Source organism: Diospyros lotus, chromosome 7 (genome assembly GCF_014633365.1).
Source record: "Diospyros lotus cultivar Yz01 chromosome 7, ASM1463336v1, whole genome shotgun sequence".
In the NCBI taxonomy this organism is placed as follows: Eukaryota; Viridiplantae; Streptophyta; class Magnoliopsida; order Ericales; family Ebenaceae; genus Diospyros; species Diospyros lotus.
Window position 1 is genome coordinate 9,254,494 of NC_068344.1, and position 17,524 is coordinate 9,272,017.

The 17,524-nt window shown below is 37.3% G+C and overlaps 1 protein-coding gene across 5 annotated transcripts in view; it reads right to left on the bottom strand.

The window, feature by feature from the left end:
* The window catches only part of LOC127806050 (vacuolar sorting protein 18), a 105,019-nt gene that overhangs the window by 78,124 nt on the left and 9,371 nt on the right, over window positions 1-17,524 (bottom strand). For all 5 annotated transcript variants that reach the window (XM_052343025.1, XM_052343026.1, XM_052343028.1 and 2 more), the window contains 6 exons: window positions 10,690-10,757; window positions 7,940-8,041; window positions 7,572-7,716; window positions 7,181-7,324; window positions 6,741-6,860; window positions 6,591-6,647 (listed from right to left, as the gene is read on the bottom strand). In XM_052343025.1, the coding sequence (XP_052198985.1) occupies window positions 6,591-6,647; window positions 6,741-6,860; window positions 7,181-7,324; window positions 7,572-7,716; window positions 7,940-8,041; window positions 10,690-10,757 (636 nt within the window). The remainder of the gene's footprint in view (window positions 1-6,590; window positions 6,648-6,740; window positions 6,861-7,180; window positions 7,325-7,571; window positions 7,717-7,939; window positions 8,042-10,689; window positions 10,758-17,524) is intronic.

Here is a 17,524-nt window from a genome sequence, read left to right on the forward strand (position 1 = left end):
AAAACAAGATAGGTTTCAAATTTGTCTTTCATTAGGAACACCTAGCACACTCTTATGTGGTCATTAATAAATGTGATGAACTATCGTGTGTTTGTTAGGTTGGGAGTCCTAGCTGGTCCCCAAATGTTACTATGAACCAAATGAAATGGTTTTAAAGGTTTATAGGTATGATTAGGATGAGAACTCTTGGTTTGCTTTGCAAGGATACAATGTTCACAATAGAAATTCTGAATTTTATTGTTGGAAAGAGAAGGATACAAAACTCTAAAACACTCAAAGCTAGGGTGTCCTAATCGTTGATGCCACAACATTAATTCAGATTCTGAAACAGTACCTAAAGAGGATTGAATAGGTAACCTAAATTCTGTAGGATGATCAAGTCTTGAAATTTACTAAAGTCCTCCCTTCTCCTTAGCTTTGCCAATCATCTTTCCCAATGATATATCCTGAAAAACATAGTGAGAGGGAAAAAATATCACTAAGCAATTCCTTTCTTTAGTTATTTAACTTACTAATAGCAGGTTGCAACTTAAATCAGGTACATAAAGTACTGATTTTAAGGTTAAGCCTGCTATGTAAGTTGTTCCTCTCCCTTGGGCTAAGGAGGTTGTGCCATCAGCCATAAACATAACAATGCCTTGATCACAAGGTTCATAATTGGATAAAATTTTAAGAGAACCTATCGTGGTATGATGCGCCACTATCTATGATCCAAAAGTTTCTAGGAAACCTTTGAGAAAGTAGAGAGTGACTTAGATTACCTTATTTTGCCAAAGATACCACTGGATTGTTGTCTGCACTTTCAACCACCTTATGTACCTTAGTTTGGCTTAGTAACTGTTGTAGAGCCTCAAATTGATCTATTGTTAGAGAAACAGTAGTTGAATCCCCTTTTTCCGCTTCTACCATGTACGTGGATTGACCTCCCTTATGTTGATTTCCTAGTTTTCAATTTGTTGGCTTTCCATGTATCTTCCAACAGGTTTCCCTAGTATGATAGGGTTTATTGCAGTGGTCACACCAGTGCTTATCTTTTTGCATCTCTCCTTTAGTTGTGATAGGAAACTTTCCTCGAGATATGTTCAGGGCAGAATTCTGAATAAATATCTCGTTGTTTGAATGACTAGAAGTAGGCAACATCACTTTCTTCCTACTCTCTTCTCTTCTTACTTCAACAAATACTTCTCTCATAGATGGGAAGGGCTTAGTACCAAGTAATCTTCCTTTTCATCTAAATATGGGTTTAGACCATGTAAAAAGTCAAAAACTCTTTCCTTTTCCACCATCTTGTCATACTTTCTTCCATCCGCAAGACACTCCCACGTAATCTCATAGAAAAGGTCCATCTCCTGCCATAATTCAGTTAAGGTATTATAATACTCAGTAACCGACTTATTACCTTGCTTTGTGGTTCAGATGATAGACCGAACTTGAAAACATTGGGCAGTGTTTTCAAGATCTGAATAAATCTCTTTGACAACCTTCCAAATCTCACTAGCTGTCTTGCAAAATAAATAGGTTCTTCCAATCTTAGGTTCCACAGAGTTTACTAGCCAAGCCATAACAATAGCATTCTTAGCCTCCCATACTGCATAAGTTCCTAACTCGGAGCTTGGCTTCGCAATATCTCCTGTCAGATAGCCTACTTTACCCTTCCCTCGAACTACCAGCATAACTAATTGGGACCACTCTCAGAAGTTGGTTCCATTCAGCTTGTGTAGAGTAATTTGGAGTGAATGACTATCAAAGGTTGTTGGAGTGATTGGATTGTTCTTCATTGGAAGAGGATTGGTGGTTGAAGTCTCGCTTGTTGTTGGAGTCTCAGCCATTACGTGAGCTTAAGAATCCTATCTGGAATAGAACACTATCTATCAGATGCCACAAGAACGTGGCTCTAATACCATGAAGAAACTAGGCAAAAGAATTAGGGAAAACCACCATTAAAACTTTCATTGATCTGCAAGATATTTATACACAAAAGTCCTAAAAAATCTGCTAGAAAACCTCCTAACTTTTCTCCTAGATATTCTCCTATTTTATAGGAGTAGATTACAACAACTTAGCTATCAGATTTAAACCAAAAATAATTAAGATAACTTATGACTAAATTATCCTTATTCTACCTTATCCTTCTGATTGGATTTTCTGATTACACTGAACTGTAACCCGAGCCTTTTATAATTCCTTAACTTCCTCCAACAATTCATAATAGGGTAGAGTTGATGGAACCACATATGGGATTTGTGTGATTCTTAAAGCATGCAAACAAGCATAGATGTACAGCAAATTAAACCCTAATCCTATATGACTTAGTGTTTATGCAATATGCATTCATTTTGAATATTAATTCAAGAAGGGATGCAGTTTATCTCTTGAAATGCAGCCCTTTGAGTTTGTTGTTTGCTCTTTGACAAATTCCTCCTCAAATGAAGAGGTTCAAGATTGTCCACACCAGGCTAGCAAACAAATCCCTTTGGCTCTTCCTTGTGCTAGCAGAAATTCGCCAAGGGAATGGTGAGCTTGATTCAACCTGTTCTTTAGTGTAAAAAGCTCAGCACATGAGCATCAACAAAAGAGGAAGAACTGAGAGAGCCCAGGAGGAGAGCCCTTCTCATTCCTTCTTATGTATGTATATATATAAGCAAGGCATAAGCATGAAAGAAAAGCCTTTTTTCCATTATATTCACTTAGTGGCAAAACATGAAACTCCACTTAATAATTCATGAAGCATGGCAAATTGACACCTAGCAACATGAGGAGTTAGTGGAGAATCCACTAACTACAGATTAATTTCTGTAATCTACCAAACAGAAACTATCGACTGTGTTCCATAAGCAGTCTATAGTTTTTCCAAGTCTTAAAAAATAGTCAACCATTTTTCATTTTATTCAAACAAACCCTTAATGGATATCTTTTATGCCATAAGCCATGCCTCAATTTACATAGGTTATCCATTAACTCTTAATGGCACTTAAGAACATGAGAAACTCAACATAACTTATTTTGTCACAAAGCCAAATAGCAATTAGGAAATGTTAAACTACTTTGACATTAATCAAACTCTTCAATTTGTTTAGAAAATCTCTCCACATTTTCAAAGCACCCTAAAGGTCTTGAGTGACATCTAGCAACATATCAAAGCAATTTAAATGACAATGAAGTCAATATCAAGTGAACCCATTTCATTGATGATTACTATGCAATTCAATCCTTCCATTACTAACATCCCAATCGAGTGAGAGTCATAGATCCATTAACCTTGCTAACTCAATTCTATGCCATAGATCCTATTTGATGTGATTTGAATGACTCATTGAAAACTACTTTTCAATCATTCATGCCTTTGCCGAGGAATTCTCTTACCACAATCCAACATAAGATCACATAGGACGTTCACCTCAAGCCTAAGGTAATAGATCCTATTAGCCAACCACATGCCTTCATATATCAGTTGAGAGAGGTCACTGAGTGAACATTCCCACCCGTGAATAGAGTAAGTCAACATACACTAGCAAATCTCAAACACCAATATATAAGATAACTATGTTGCTTTAAATCAGAAGATCACTCACACAATTGCAACTAATAACAAATCGTTAATCATCTTATCCATGTGATTTGTTATTAAAGTCACATTCGGTGAATGTTCAACTAGCGATCACCCACATGTTTTACCATTCGCATCTCATACTTTATGGCATGTGACTCACTATCCTTTATCATTAGTATTTCATACTAATCAAATGTAGCGAACTTATGTGGTAAGGACTAGGAACTTCTGTCACGACCCTTGGAGTATTATAGGGGCAAAGCTGTAATTAGTTACACTATTGGTAAAGAAATGTTGTTAGTTCTGTTGTAGTGCACATGGGTGTTGTTCCTAGACTTTACTTCCAGTTGAACAGCCTATAAATAGACCCTAGTATGTAGAGAAATGTACGTTGGAATAATATAGTGAATTCATATTTTCCTCCTTACTTTCTCTCTCTCGTTCTCCCTAGATTTCCCTCTCTTTCTCTTGATTTTTGCTCTGTCTCTCCCTCCAATTCTTTTCCATTTCTCTCCCGAATTCTCCCCATTTCCTTCCTAGACCCTAGCTAAACCCGAGGGTCGTGACAACTTCTTAAAGAATTCTAGTACTAAAGAATCTCGTCAACATATTCTTAACAACTTAAGAATGAGATCTTTAAGAAGAAATTTAGGGACTTATTCATACATAATAATATGGAGACATACAAATGAAGATTATACGCCATTTTATAAAATAAGATACAAGAGTACATCAAATTTTATTTTATAGATATCATCCAAATCTACCATTAGGGCATATCACTAACAAGAGTGGCTCCTATTGAAAATAAGATACTTGAGACACAATTAAGATGGTTTGGTCATGTGAGATGAAGATAAATAATGGCTCATGTAAAGAGTGGACGAAATGGAACAAGTCTTTATCAAAAGTGATATATGAAGACCAATCAAAACTTAATGGGACACTCTTAGATCTCATATGAGTTATAAGAGCCCTTATAGAAGATAGGACTATAGATAGAATTGATTGGCAAGCTAGAATTCGAGTAAACCCCATGTAGTAGGATTTTAAGGCTTCATATGTTGTTGTACCTAATCATATGATTAACATTGATCCCAATTAAGGTTGATTGCGGTAGCCTCCCTTAACCAATTTAAATCCTCACTAAATGATATCCAAAATCAAACCCAAAAATTGGCCATTACCATGCAGCCTAGTTTCTCCAGTTAAAAGTTCCATGTAAACATTCACCCATTATAGCTCTCAAAATCCACCTTAAAAAGCTAGAAGAAAATTAGGACTACATTGATTCCTAGCTGCAAAAATGGCTATGTATAGAGATGATTAAGTTGGCCATCATCATGAACAGAACCTGCATTTCATAAGCAAATGGACAGTCGATAAATAAGCCATGCTAAAATACCAGCTTCAGCAAACCACCTCTAATGAATAGCCAACTTCTAAGTGGACTCTTGGTCAACTATCAACTCAAATAGGTTACATTTCCTTTCCATCACATACCTATCGCATTTTACTTGTCCAAGAACCTAGGGTATATTACAAAACCTATGGCTGGTGCCCTCCCTCTCTTCTCTTATTTCCTTTCCTCTTCTTCTTTCCCCTCTTCTTCTCTTCTGCTTATCCTTTCTCTTTTCTTCTTCCTCTTTCTTCCACTTCTGTAATACTGCAGTAGTTATCACAGTTATAGCTGCCCGTCTTTCTTTCTTTCTTGTTTTCTCTTCTCCTAATCCTAATCTTATCCTGTTACCACTGTTACGAAGTCATTGTCCTTTCTATTCATCTCCTTCTTCTCCTTCCCTTGATTTTTTGCCGTTAAAACTGTTGGAAAAATTGGGAAGATGAGACCTTGATGGCCGAAAATTAAGAGGTAGGGTTGTTAGGGTATTTCAAAGTTAAAAGGAGATAAGAGATAAATGATAAAGCTTGGTTTGTGATCAGGTTGTTGAGGATAAAGTCAAGTTAAAAGAGATAAGAGATGAGAAGATAAAGCACCAAGACAGAAGGAGATTACACAAAACTTAGATAATCCTATCAGAAAAATCAAGTTCAAAGTTGTTTGATTTCATTTATCATCTATTCCTATATTTTAGGAAGAGATTAGATGTACTCATGCATAAACACCCTACTTGAGATCAAGGAATGGCGGGAAAACAGTCCTCATTTTATTCAAGTTTCCTCCCTACTCTTTCTAAGCTCTCAGGTACAACATGTAAAGGTACCCAAGTACATCTTTTTCAACCTTAGGTTGGTTCTGTTCAATAACAACCACCTTCTAGCCTTTTCTGAGGTACCCAAGTACATCTTTTTTAGTTCCCTATATTTTGTGTCTGTAGGTCATTAGTTTCTTTTTTACCCTTTTCTTCTCTTTTCTGTGATTCAATGCGTTCGACCTTAATTTGGAAATTAATTGAGTTTCCATTTCAGTGACAGCTTACATATATATCTTAGTAAATTAATTGTGCTTTAATGACTCGCTTTGTCTGTTTAAATAAACACAATTGCTAGCTAAACTTTGGACAATCAAGATTTGTGCCACTAGATTCTTTATTTATTGGCTTTTTGCATGCACTGGTACCTAAGATCGCATTAGGGATTCTGACTACTACAGTGTCCAACTTATCATCGTCATGGGCTCGGAGTTGTTCAAAGTATGAAGATGATGAGTTTGTCCTTTTTGTGTGATATTGGCCCTTGAAGAAAAGAAATAGCCAGGAGGGTATTTGAAAGGATTAAGTTACCCATACATTGTTTCCCTTTTCATTTCCTTAATTTTGTGGTCGAGAAAGGATCTTGGATTGTGCTTGTTTTTCTTTTCTTAAGGGTTCCTCTCTTTGTATTTCCCTGTAATCCAACTCTTGTTTAGCTATAAAAAAAAAGTTATTATTTACCATTTATTAACTAGCTGAACAGCCAAGTAAAAGCTTTTATATTCACAAAGGAAGCCATCTTAACTTCAAAATTTTAAAGCCTGAATCACTAAGACTCAATTTACAAGTACAGCTTGAAACATAACTAAACTGAACAAAAAGTAATTCACCTTTGCATAGAAAGATGCTGCTCTGAGGAAATCCTTGTCAGCAAATGCAGCTTCTGCCTGCAGTTTTCAAGAACTAAACACATGAATTCAAGTTGCAGCAAGAGTGCAAGAGGCTTCAAGTACAACCAACAATGTCAAACAAGCCACAACCTGGGCTAAATTTACTTGATCTCTTTGGAATGGATCCCGACAATTTGCCAAAGCAGCAGCATATGCCTTTAACTCCAGGTACACCTTCCACATATCTCGGCCTTCATCATTTACAGACACCTGCTATACACTACCAAATTCAGCATGCTAGAACATTATTGTGTAAGATATGGCTTCAAGTTGATCTATATTATAGAGAGGAGCTCTGTACATTGAAAAAACAAGCAGCCAGCAACCCTAATCATCCTACTGATTTTGTGAATGAACACCTTAGAGGTGATACTTTTTGTCATTCAAACAGAAGAAACAAAAGGTAAGTCCCGACTAAAATACATCACTTATTTACTTCAGATGCAGGTGGACACACAACCACTAGTCCAGTGAAGTGAGGGACTGTGCACCAACAACATAAAGCATTGCAATAATTCCTCCATACAAACCTGAAAGATGGAGTTCTGGTCATATGCATAGAATAATCCAGCCGAGGCATCAGTGCATAGTCCAATAATACCCTTTGACATTGATTCCGGTATTTGATCAAACTGAAGTTCCTCGATGATCTGTTCACTGATTCTATTGACCACCTAAACACATTATAAAACCACAGCAAACATATTTCTAGTGTTAAAGAATAGGGAGCTAAGTTATAATCTATGATACAGTAAAATTGTTAAAAAGCTATGCAAGGGAAAAGAATATTCTAGACTGAACTTTTGGAGCCAACCTAGATTTCCATTTACAGCACAATGTAGTTCATGTACATAAAAATTGCAAGCAAATTCAAAAGTCTCTGCATATGTGTGTGTGTGTGTGTATGTGTATAATACACACCTTAACCTTGTTCCCAAGGAGAAGTAGAAAATGAAATTCGGACACTGCCAGAGAACTGGGTTTAACAGCATCAGCACCTTCACCTAATTTTGAATAGACCAAAAGACCCTTGTTCTCCACAAAATTTTCATCCCCATCTGATGAACTACCATGAGGTTTCAAAAATAATTTAATAAGAACAATGCTTCACAAGATAACAAGTTCAGTACCAAAATTAAGAATCAATACCCTACAAGACCAAGCACATAAAAGCAACATTATTTCAAGAGAGAGACACATAAGTAATACCTAGTGAAGACAATAAATTCTAGGATCTACTCCTATTTGTTCTGTTTACAAAAGAAGAAGTAATGAGAGCCAACATCTACCTATGTTGTGCTCCAAAATGTAGGCCACCATGATAGATACCTGCTCCAGAAAGCCATGCAAAATGCACAGCTCTCCGCTGCTTCATAAAGAAATGCAGCTCGCTGCAATATAAGCCAAATGGATGTCATCTCCAAATATAAGAGGGATTATGAGAAAGAAATTTCCACCTACTATGCATTTCAAAATAAATATTTTTAATTTAGATAAAGTAAAAGAACATTCATTGGATAACAGAAGGGAAATAATTAAGATCCAAAGTAAATAAAACCAAGCATAGTGTATATCAACTAACATGTAAAGAGATCTGAGTTGGTTCAAGTTCATATAAATAGCACAATAAGTGCCAAGATCTCCAGCTTCAAAGCATTATGCTTTATTTTGTTTTAACCATTTATTATTGTTGTTGCCAAACTACAACAATGAATTTATAGTATGGGAGACCGTCTCAAGGTGGCATACGAGTCACCTCTCAAATGGCAAGTGACCCTCTTGTGACAAGTGACCTGTTGAGAAAGAAACCAGTTAGGGGCACGAGTGAGTGTCCCTCATGCAGACTCTCTGATGCCCAAGTCAATCTCTAAAAAATATTAGAGTGCTCGAGCACAATGGAAGAGCTTGAGTGAGAGAATGAGCGTCCCTGAATAGGGGGGGAGGACCCCCCCTATTTATAGTGATGGAGGAACCGACAAGTAGCATGTTACTCGCTATTCTCGGCGGGCATCTCAAATGTAGTTTTGACCAGGGTTCACAGCCTCCCAGAAGGGTCTCTCACATGGCTTGGAGAGAAGCTCCCAAGTTTAGGTGGCCCATGAGGGTCTCCCGAGTGTCCTCAAAGGAGGCGAGTGACTCGTGGATCCCTTAGGAGGGCCCCCGATGATGCCTCGAGAGAGGCTCCCTAGGGGTCATTTAGGCGTCTTCCACATGGCCCATGGCTTTGGTGTGATTAGTGTCTTTTGGTGCATGGCTCGCATGGGCATGGTGGTCTTCGAGCATACATGTTTGCTCGAACAAGAGGCCCATGGGTGGCACGAGCTTGGCTGCATAGCTGTGTGTGGATGCTTGCATGGCTACACGACTTGTGCACACTTGGTTGTGCGGCTTGCACGGTGGGGGGCTCATGGCCAAGTGATCGCCACTCAGTAATAGGCTCGGGGGGGGGGGGGGGGGGGGGTCTCTCGGCATGGTCCTCTCTTAGCCACGCGGGTAGGGCTTGTGGCTTGCAAGGGTGGCTGCCTCTTAGCCGCGCAGTAACATGGCCACACGTGTTTGCACACCAACGGGACTTATTGTCGAGTGACCCTCACTCGGGCATATACCTAAGTGACCCTCACTTGACCATATGTCCAAGGGGGTCTCTCAACCAAGTTGGCCCCTTTTGCTGCTCAACCCACTTGATCTTTTCTTTGGCTCCTTGGCCCACCTTGACTCTTTTGGCCCACTTTGACTCTTTTGGTCCACTTTGGCTAATTTTTGGCCTAGTTATGCGGTGGGTTTATTTTGTTAGGCGTAACAATTACCTATCTAAACAGCCAAGTAAAAGGTTTTATATTCACCAAGGAAGCCATCTTAACTTTAAAAGTTTAACCCCCGAATCACTAAGATTCCAAGTAAATAAACCAAGCAAAGTGCATATCAATAACATGCAAAGGGATCCGAGTTGGTTCAAGTTCATATAAATAGCACAATAAGTGCCAGGATCTCCAGCTTCATCGCACTAATTTCCCATACTAACCCCCCCCCCCCCCCCCCCCCCCCAAACCAAAAAAAAATAGGGAATTCCCTTCTGTGTTGATATTCCCATAAGCTCAAAGGTATGGAAAGAAAATCCTATTTACCTGATTGTTTCAATTTTAACAATGCAGTTGTAATTAACTGTTGCATTGAATTATCAAAAGAAACCAACTGCTCTAACGAGCAAGGCATGGTTTAGAGAATCAGAAATAAAGCAAGAGAAATAATCAGATTTGGCTTAGTACCTATATCTGACAGATAAATCAAATGAGCTGGAGCATGATATTTTTGAGTTTTGTTGACTTTTCAATATTGTATTTTATTATTTTCTTTCTCTTTAAGTTTTAATAGAAAAATGTTTAAAAAATAAAACATGCTGAAAAATCAGCTACACCTGATGAATGTGCGCCTAAGGGAGGTGCGCCTGAAGGGCCTAGGGGCGCCTGGCTGGATCTCGCCTCACCTAAGCATGGCAAGGCGAGATGGCTGCGCCTTGAGGGGCCTTGCGCCTAGGCACGCCTTTAACAACACTATCTATCCAGTCGTACAAGCTCCAAATGTTCCTAGCCTTCACACCTTATGTTTCAAATAGTGTAAATGTTTAAGATAAGCATGCTAAATGGATTACTTCTCCTTATGCCTCAAATGTTCTAAAAGACAATAACTGGACTGATTTTCAGTTCTCACTCTCAGTGCACATAAATAACAAGAACAAAAACAATAACAATCCCAAGTCTTAATCCCACTAGGTGGGGTTCTCCATGTACATATATTAAAGAAATTATCAAAGGTAATGCTGTAGTTAACTGATTTATTTATCAATCGTTAGTGGTGTTCAAAGCTCAAATATGTGACACATGACAGAACAGGTGACGTGTAACGCAAAAAAAAAAAAAAAATGCTACATAAAAAACTGGGAGAACAAAGATCTTTTGGAAGAGTATGCATATAAAACAAGCATATCATTTTATTTATCTGTTTTAGACAAATTGATCTTTAATGTACAGAGATCACTTGCCTGTTCGGTATTTCTCCTGGAAGTTCCATAAAGCGCACTGGACGATTAAGATAGCTAGAAAAAACAGCCTAGAAGAACACTATCAGTGAGCATAAAATGAAGAATATTTGTTAATTATGAAATCCTATAAGCCAAATGTAATAATATGAGAACATATGCAAGGAAAGATGTATTTTAAGAACCATGAAAATAGCTTCTTAAATCAGTGAGCTACAAGACTTGAGCAATATCTAAAAAGTTTCTCACTTAAACACGACCTCAAAGACATGCTAAAAGGACAAATAGCTGCTTAAATCATGAATCAAAAACTGTAAGGAGAATAAATTAATCTAATCTTACCTACATTACCTAGAAAGCATAGTTATCAATCCCGTACAGTACCAGCCAGTACGTACTGTACCAAGGCAAAACCAATAAACCAAAATACAAGTACTGTTCCATTTACAATCCCGCTTTAACCCATGGCACTGGCCAGTAATGGGCAATACTGGCCAAAATCAATGGTACTGCTGATACCATTTGGCTACTTATTCAATTTCCCATTTGAAATAACTAGCCTATAGCAGGCTGTCCATCCAAAATTAAACTAAGCTCTCTATCTGAAGCTACAGCCTTGGCCTCAATTAGGCACACTCTGCAAAACTAAACTAGCCTTTCCCAAGAAAGCCTGGAAAGGTTATTTAGTCTCAAGACTATTTTAATTATTTTATAATAAAAATGATAAATTATTTTTTATTTTCTTTTATCTTTACAAAATTATATAATTAAAAGTACTGTTTAAATATTATTTATTTTATTTTCATAAATAGTATTCAAATTAAAAAAGTAATGTTTCAATCAAATCATAATTATTAATAAAATAGAGTATTTGTTAATCATTATAAAAATCTTGTTCTACTGTTATTTTAAGTTTTTGGTTTAAAAGCATGGTGACATGTTCTTAACAAATGCAATGATTTATGTGATCTTGTATAGAAAATTTTAGTATAATTGTATATATTTTTGTAATACATATTACTAAATTGTTAAAGTGATATATTCAAAATGGTACTCGACATCATAAGGTAATAGTACCGTACCATACCAATGATGAATTCGGTAGTTTTTCTAGTACAATATTGACAACTAAGCTAGAAAGTGAATTATTTTGGTAATTAGTGATGAAATTTTTTTAATTATTTTGGTTTTGATTTTAAAATTTGGATTTCGTGTGCTTTCCGTAGATTTTCTTGGATGTTGTAGTTTGAACTTTGTGTTAAGATTTTAGCCAATAATTAGGTAGGAGTAATGTAACATTTTAGATGGTTGATTTTTAATAAAATTTGTTTACTTTATCTTCTCTCTTGATCTATCTTAGGCCTCCCTCTCCATCTCCCTATCTACTTCTTCCCCTTTGCCAAATTCATATCTCTCCCCTCTTATACTATTTTGTACGATCCCTTTTTGTTCCATATAAAACTTGGTGTGAGAGCAAATCTTGATCCATCATCACAACCAATGCAGCCTTCCAATATCACTGCATTGCACTTGAACCTAAACGTTAAAACACATTAGACCCAAATTTACCCCAATTAAGGATAAACTTCAAATTATATTTGTGTTAAATAAGAAGCCCATGTGGGCTCACTGAACAATCTCTTTAAACACATTCGGGCCTCACAACCAATTAGTGTTTCTCAATTGAGCTCATTCTCAAGCCCAAATTACACACTTTATTTTCCCACCTTATGCCCTAAACAAACTAAATAACCTAAGTAGGAATAACTTAGGTAGGGTTGGAGACTACCAAATCACTAGTTTTTCTTGCTTTGTACTAAGTTTAGAATGAGTATATACACACGAGCCATGGTTTGCTCCTAAAATACAAGAAAAGAATACAAAATACAAGTTCAAATATATAACAAATAGATAAGGTAGAATTTAAACATAAATGGTAGCTTTATCCTATTTTATGGAACCACTTTATCTTCTCATCTCCACTCTATCTTCTCGTCTTTCTTATCTCTTTAGTTTCAAACATTCCTTATCATCTCATCTTCTTTCGGCTTCTATTCAAACACAACACCACACAAGTTTCGTTTCTTCCTTCAACACTTCCCCTCAAGCTAGTGAATAGATATCTCTCATTCTCAGCTTGCCTCTGATCAATTCAAACCCTTGTCTAGTCATAGCTTTGGTAAGAATATCAGCTTCCTAGGAATTAGTAGGGATATAGGTGAGGTTAATTCCTCCATCTTCAATTTCTTGTTTAACAAAGTGTCGATCAATCCTCACGTGTTTCATTCGGTCATGTTATACCGAATTATTCACAATGCTTATTGCTAATTTGCTATCACTGTACAGCCTTATAGGAATAGATATAAGCATATTCAATTCTTTCATTAGTTTTTCTAGCAAAATAATTTCACACACACCTTGAACAATGGCTCAATACGCTACTTTTGCACTACTTCAAGCAACCACATTTTGTTTCTTACTTCTCCATGTAACAAGGTCCCCCATACCTTAGTACAATATCCTGATGTAGACCTATTATCCTCAATAGATCCAGCCCAATTAGCATCTATGAATCCTATTATTCCTCCATCTTCATTCGTTTTGAATAGCAGCCCCCTTCCAGGTGTGCCTTTAAAATATCTGAGAATGTGACAGGCAGCATTGAGGTGTTTACTAATGGATGAATGCATAAATTGGCTCACTATACTCACAACACGTGATATTAGGTCGTGTAAGGGATAGGTAGATTAATTTGCCTACTAACTGCTGGTATCTCCCTCTGTCTACCGAACACTCTGCTCCATCTCTTTGTTTATAGTTCCAATTTGGCTCCAAGGGTGTGCTAGTTAGTTTACAAGCAAACTTGTCTGTTTCCTTCAGTAAATCCAATATGTATTTCCTATGAGAGAAGAAAATACCTTATTTGCATCTGGCCACTTCCATTTCTAAAAAATACTCAGTTGTCCCAGGTCTTTTACTTAGAAAACTTGTTGTAACTATTCCTTAAGCTTCGCTATTTCTTGGATGTTATCCCTAGTGATAATAATATTATCCACATAAACAACTAGAATAGTTTTTGTGCCATCTACTGCATGTTTAGTGAATAATGTATGATCTGTCTGCCCTTAGTTGTACCTTAGCTGGCTCAAAGTAGCACTGAACCGTTTGAACCAAACCCTAAGGGACTGTTCAAGTCTATATAGAGACTTCTTAAGATTGCAAACCTTTCCTCTCTTGCCTTCTGTCTCAAAACCTAGAGGAATTCTCATGCAGATCTCTTCTTCTAGATCACCATTCAGAAATGTATTTTTAATATCAAGTTAGTGTAATTCCCAATCCAGATTGGCTACAAGTGAGAGCAAGACAAATATAGAGTTTAATTTAGCAACCGAAACAAATGTCTCCTCATAGTCTAATCCTTGAGTTTGGGTAAATCCTTAAGCTACTAATCTAGCCTTGTACCTGTTAAGACTCCCATCTAATTTATATTTAACGGTAAATACCCATTCGTTGCCAACCACCTTCTTGTCATCAAGTAAGGTTACAATCCCCCACGTGCCATTCTTTTCTAATGCATGCATTTCATCCATTACAGCATTCCTCCATTGTGAATCCTGTAAAGCACTGTGTATATCCTTAGGAATCTCAATTTCATCAACACGTATAGTGAAAGCCCTAAACTATGGAGATAATCTAGAATTTAATTGGTGGTTAGAGATAGGATAGTTAGCACATGAGCTTACTCCTTTCTACCATGCTATTGGGATGTCCAGATCATCAAATTCTATAGGTACTACCCCTTTTTCATCCTCTTCAAGTGCTGCCCTTTGTCCATCTTCTTCAATCACTAGACCTGCCTCTTGAGGTGACAACTGGCCTTGCTGAGGATCATGAGGTCTTCTAGAGTAAACCAAGGTTGGTTTTTCAAGAACTTGTTGGACCTATTGTTCTCCCCCTTGATCTGTTACATACGGTGGAGTAGGAGTAAATATAGTGATTGTCTCAAGATAGAAAAAAGAGGTATCCAAGCATTGCTCTGCATTAGTGGTCCCCTCTTACAGAGATATGGGGGGATGAAAGGATAAAAGTATTGATTCTCTAGAAATAAGACATCACAAGAGAAAAAAATTCCTAGTGTTAGGACAATAACACTTGTTGTGTCGAAGAGTATCCAACAAACACATATTTGATGGACTTAGGTTCCAATTTGGAATGGGATGGAGAATGGTTATGCGCAAACGCAATACAACTAAATACCTTCGGTGATAATGAATTAAGCATCCTAGTATGAAGAGGGTAACTAGCAAGAAAGGTACTCAATGGAGTCTTAAAATTAAGAACCCTGAAAGGAAGTCTATTAATAAGATAGGCTGCTATAAGAATTGCCTCCCCCCAATAGGAAGTAGGGACTGAGTTGGTAACCATCAAGGATTGAGCAATCTCAAGGAGGTGGCGATTCTTCCTTATAGCCATTCCATTCTATTGTGGATTATAGGGACAAGAACTCTGATAGATAATTCCATGTTTGATTAAATAGTTGATAAATTTATTAGAGAAGTATTCCCTACCATTATCTAATCGAAGGATATGGATTGAAGATTGAAAAACATTACACACCATTTGATGGAATTTTTTGAAGATTGTGCTAGATTTAGATTTTTCTTTCATTAAGAAAACCTAACAAATTCTAGGATGATCATCTATGAAGGTGATAAACCAACGGGTGTTGGTTTAAGTTAGGAATTCTTGCCGGTCCCCATATGTCACTATGAACTAAATAACTTAACCTTGACAATAGATCAACTGGTCCCCATATGTCACTAGGTCAGTATTGAGTCCATGAAGAAAGTCAAAAACTCATTCTTTCTCCCCATTTTATTGTACTTGACTCCATCTTCGGTGCACTGCCATCTAATTTCATAAAATAAGTCCATCTCCAACCATAGCTCAATCAAGATGTTATAGTATTCAATGACCGAGTGATTACCTTGTCTGGTTGTTCGAATGGCTGACCGGATTTCAAAGTATTAAGCAAGGTTCTCCATATCAAAATAGAGTGCTTGCACTACCTCCCAAACCTCCTCAATTGTCTTATAAAAAAGATAAGTCCTGCCTATGTTTGGCTCCATAGAATTCATAAGTTCATAAGTCAGGCCATAACAATCGAGTTCTCAGCATCCCATACTTCATAGGTTGTTGCTTCAATATCTAGCATAGGAATGGCACCGGTAAGATATCCCACTTTTCCTTTCCCTTTTGTTGTGGGTGAAGCATCAAAACGCTGCTGTCTTGATTGGAGGGCAAAGTCGGCAACCTCAGCTGCCCATTTTGGACGGCTATTTGGAGGGCCACTTGGCAACCATCAAGGCAGCCTCCCTCTGCCTGACGCCTTTATCTGTCCTTTGGCCTCTTTCTGTTAATCGTGATCTACGATCATGTTATGGCCGTTGATGCTCCCTTTATCTGGTTCAACCTCGGCCACCCAATACTCATATAAATGCAATAGTGCCTCGGGATGGTAAGCAGAACAAGAAAAATCGCTGAAAAGAAAAGGGAAAAGAGGGAGATCAATCGGTAAGGGTTTCATTTGTGCGATCAGTGTCTTTGTTCTTGTATCTCTCTGTTCTTAGTGTAATCGTTGGTTCTTAGGTTTGCCTCTAATCAATATTTGATGATTGTGAGGCTATTTTGTTTAGAAGAACCTTTGATGTACAGTTTGTATGTTCAAATCTTTGTAACCCTACTCGATATAGTGCAATGAGCTCTTTCTTACTGAGCTCAACATGGACGTAGCCCATTTGGGTGAACCACGGTAAATTTTTGGTGTCCTCTTTTTCATTCCTATTTATTGTCATTCTATTTTTGCTTGCAGTTCATTTTATCTCGTAAGTGTGAGAATGGTTTTTTGATCTATCGAAGCTCTTTCGGATTCTGTAAAGTTTGTTTAATCTGGTTAGAGTCTTCCGCTCGGCTCAACAATGGTATCAGAGCTCGGTTTCATAAATCGTACTCTAGGGTTTGAGTCAGAATCCGTGTCATTTGATTTCTACGTTTGGGTGTCTTTGTTCTTTGCTCTGTAAAGAAAACCAAGGCTCTAGGGTTTCTTTGATTCTCGATCAGTGGGTGTGTGCTGAGAGAGTCTTAATCTAGAGGTCTAGGTTACCTTCGTGCAAAGCGAAGATGGCGTCCACTCGATTTGAAATCGAAATATTTGACGGGAAAGAAGACTTCAGTAGTTGGAAAAAGAAGATGAGAGTCTTACTCTCTCATCACAAAGTGCTGATAGCACTGGAACCTGATGATCGGAAATGGTCTATAGACTAGATCGCTCAAACTGAGAAAATCAAAGATGAGGCTTACAACCTCATATTTCTTCATCTCGTGACAGCGTCATATGGAAGGTAGATGGTATGTCTAGCCCTACTGATTTCTGGAACAAGCTTGATTCCTTATTTTCTGTTATGACTGCTCCTAATCTTGTATATTTAAAAGGCATGTTGTTTAACTTCAAAGTGGATACCTCTAAATCAATAAATGAAAATGTAGATGAATTTACTAGATTAGCTCTATTGTTAAGAGGTACTGACCAAGCACTGGGAGACACCAGTGAGGCAATGATTTTATTAAATTCGTTGCCTGATGAATATGATGTTGTTAAACATGCATTACATGATACTGGTATAGTTCCTAGCTTAGGTCTTGTAATCTCGAGTATTAAAGCAAGAGAACTTGAATTAAATACATCAAAGAAATCTGGTAATAATCTGTTTGTGAAAGCTAAAAGTGATAAAAAGAATCACATAGGGAATAGTGATCAATCTAGTAGAACAAGGTTTAA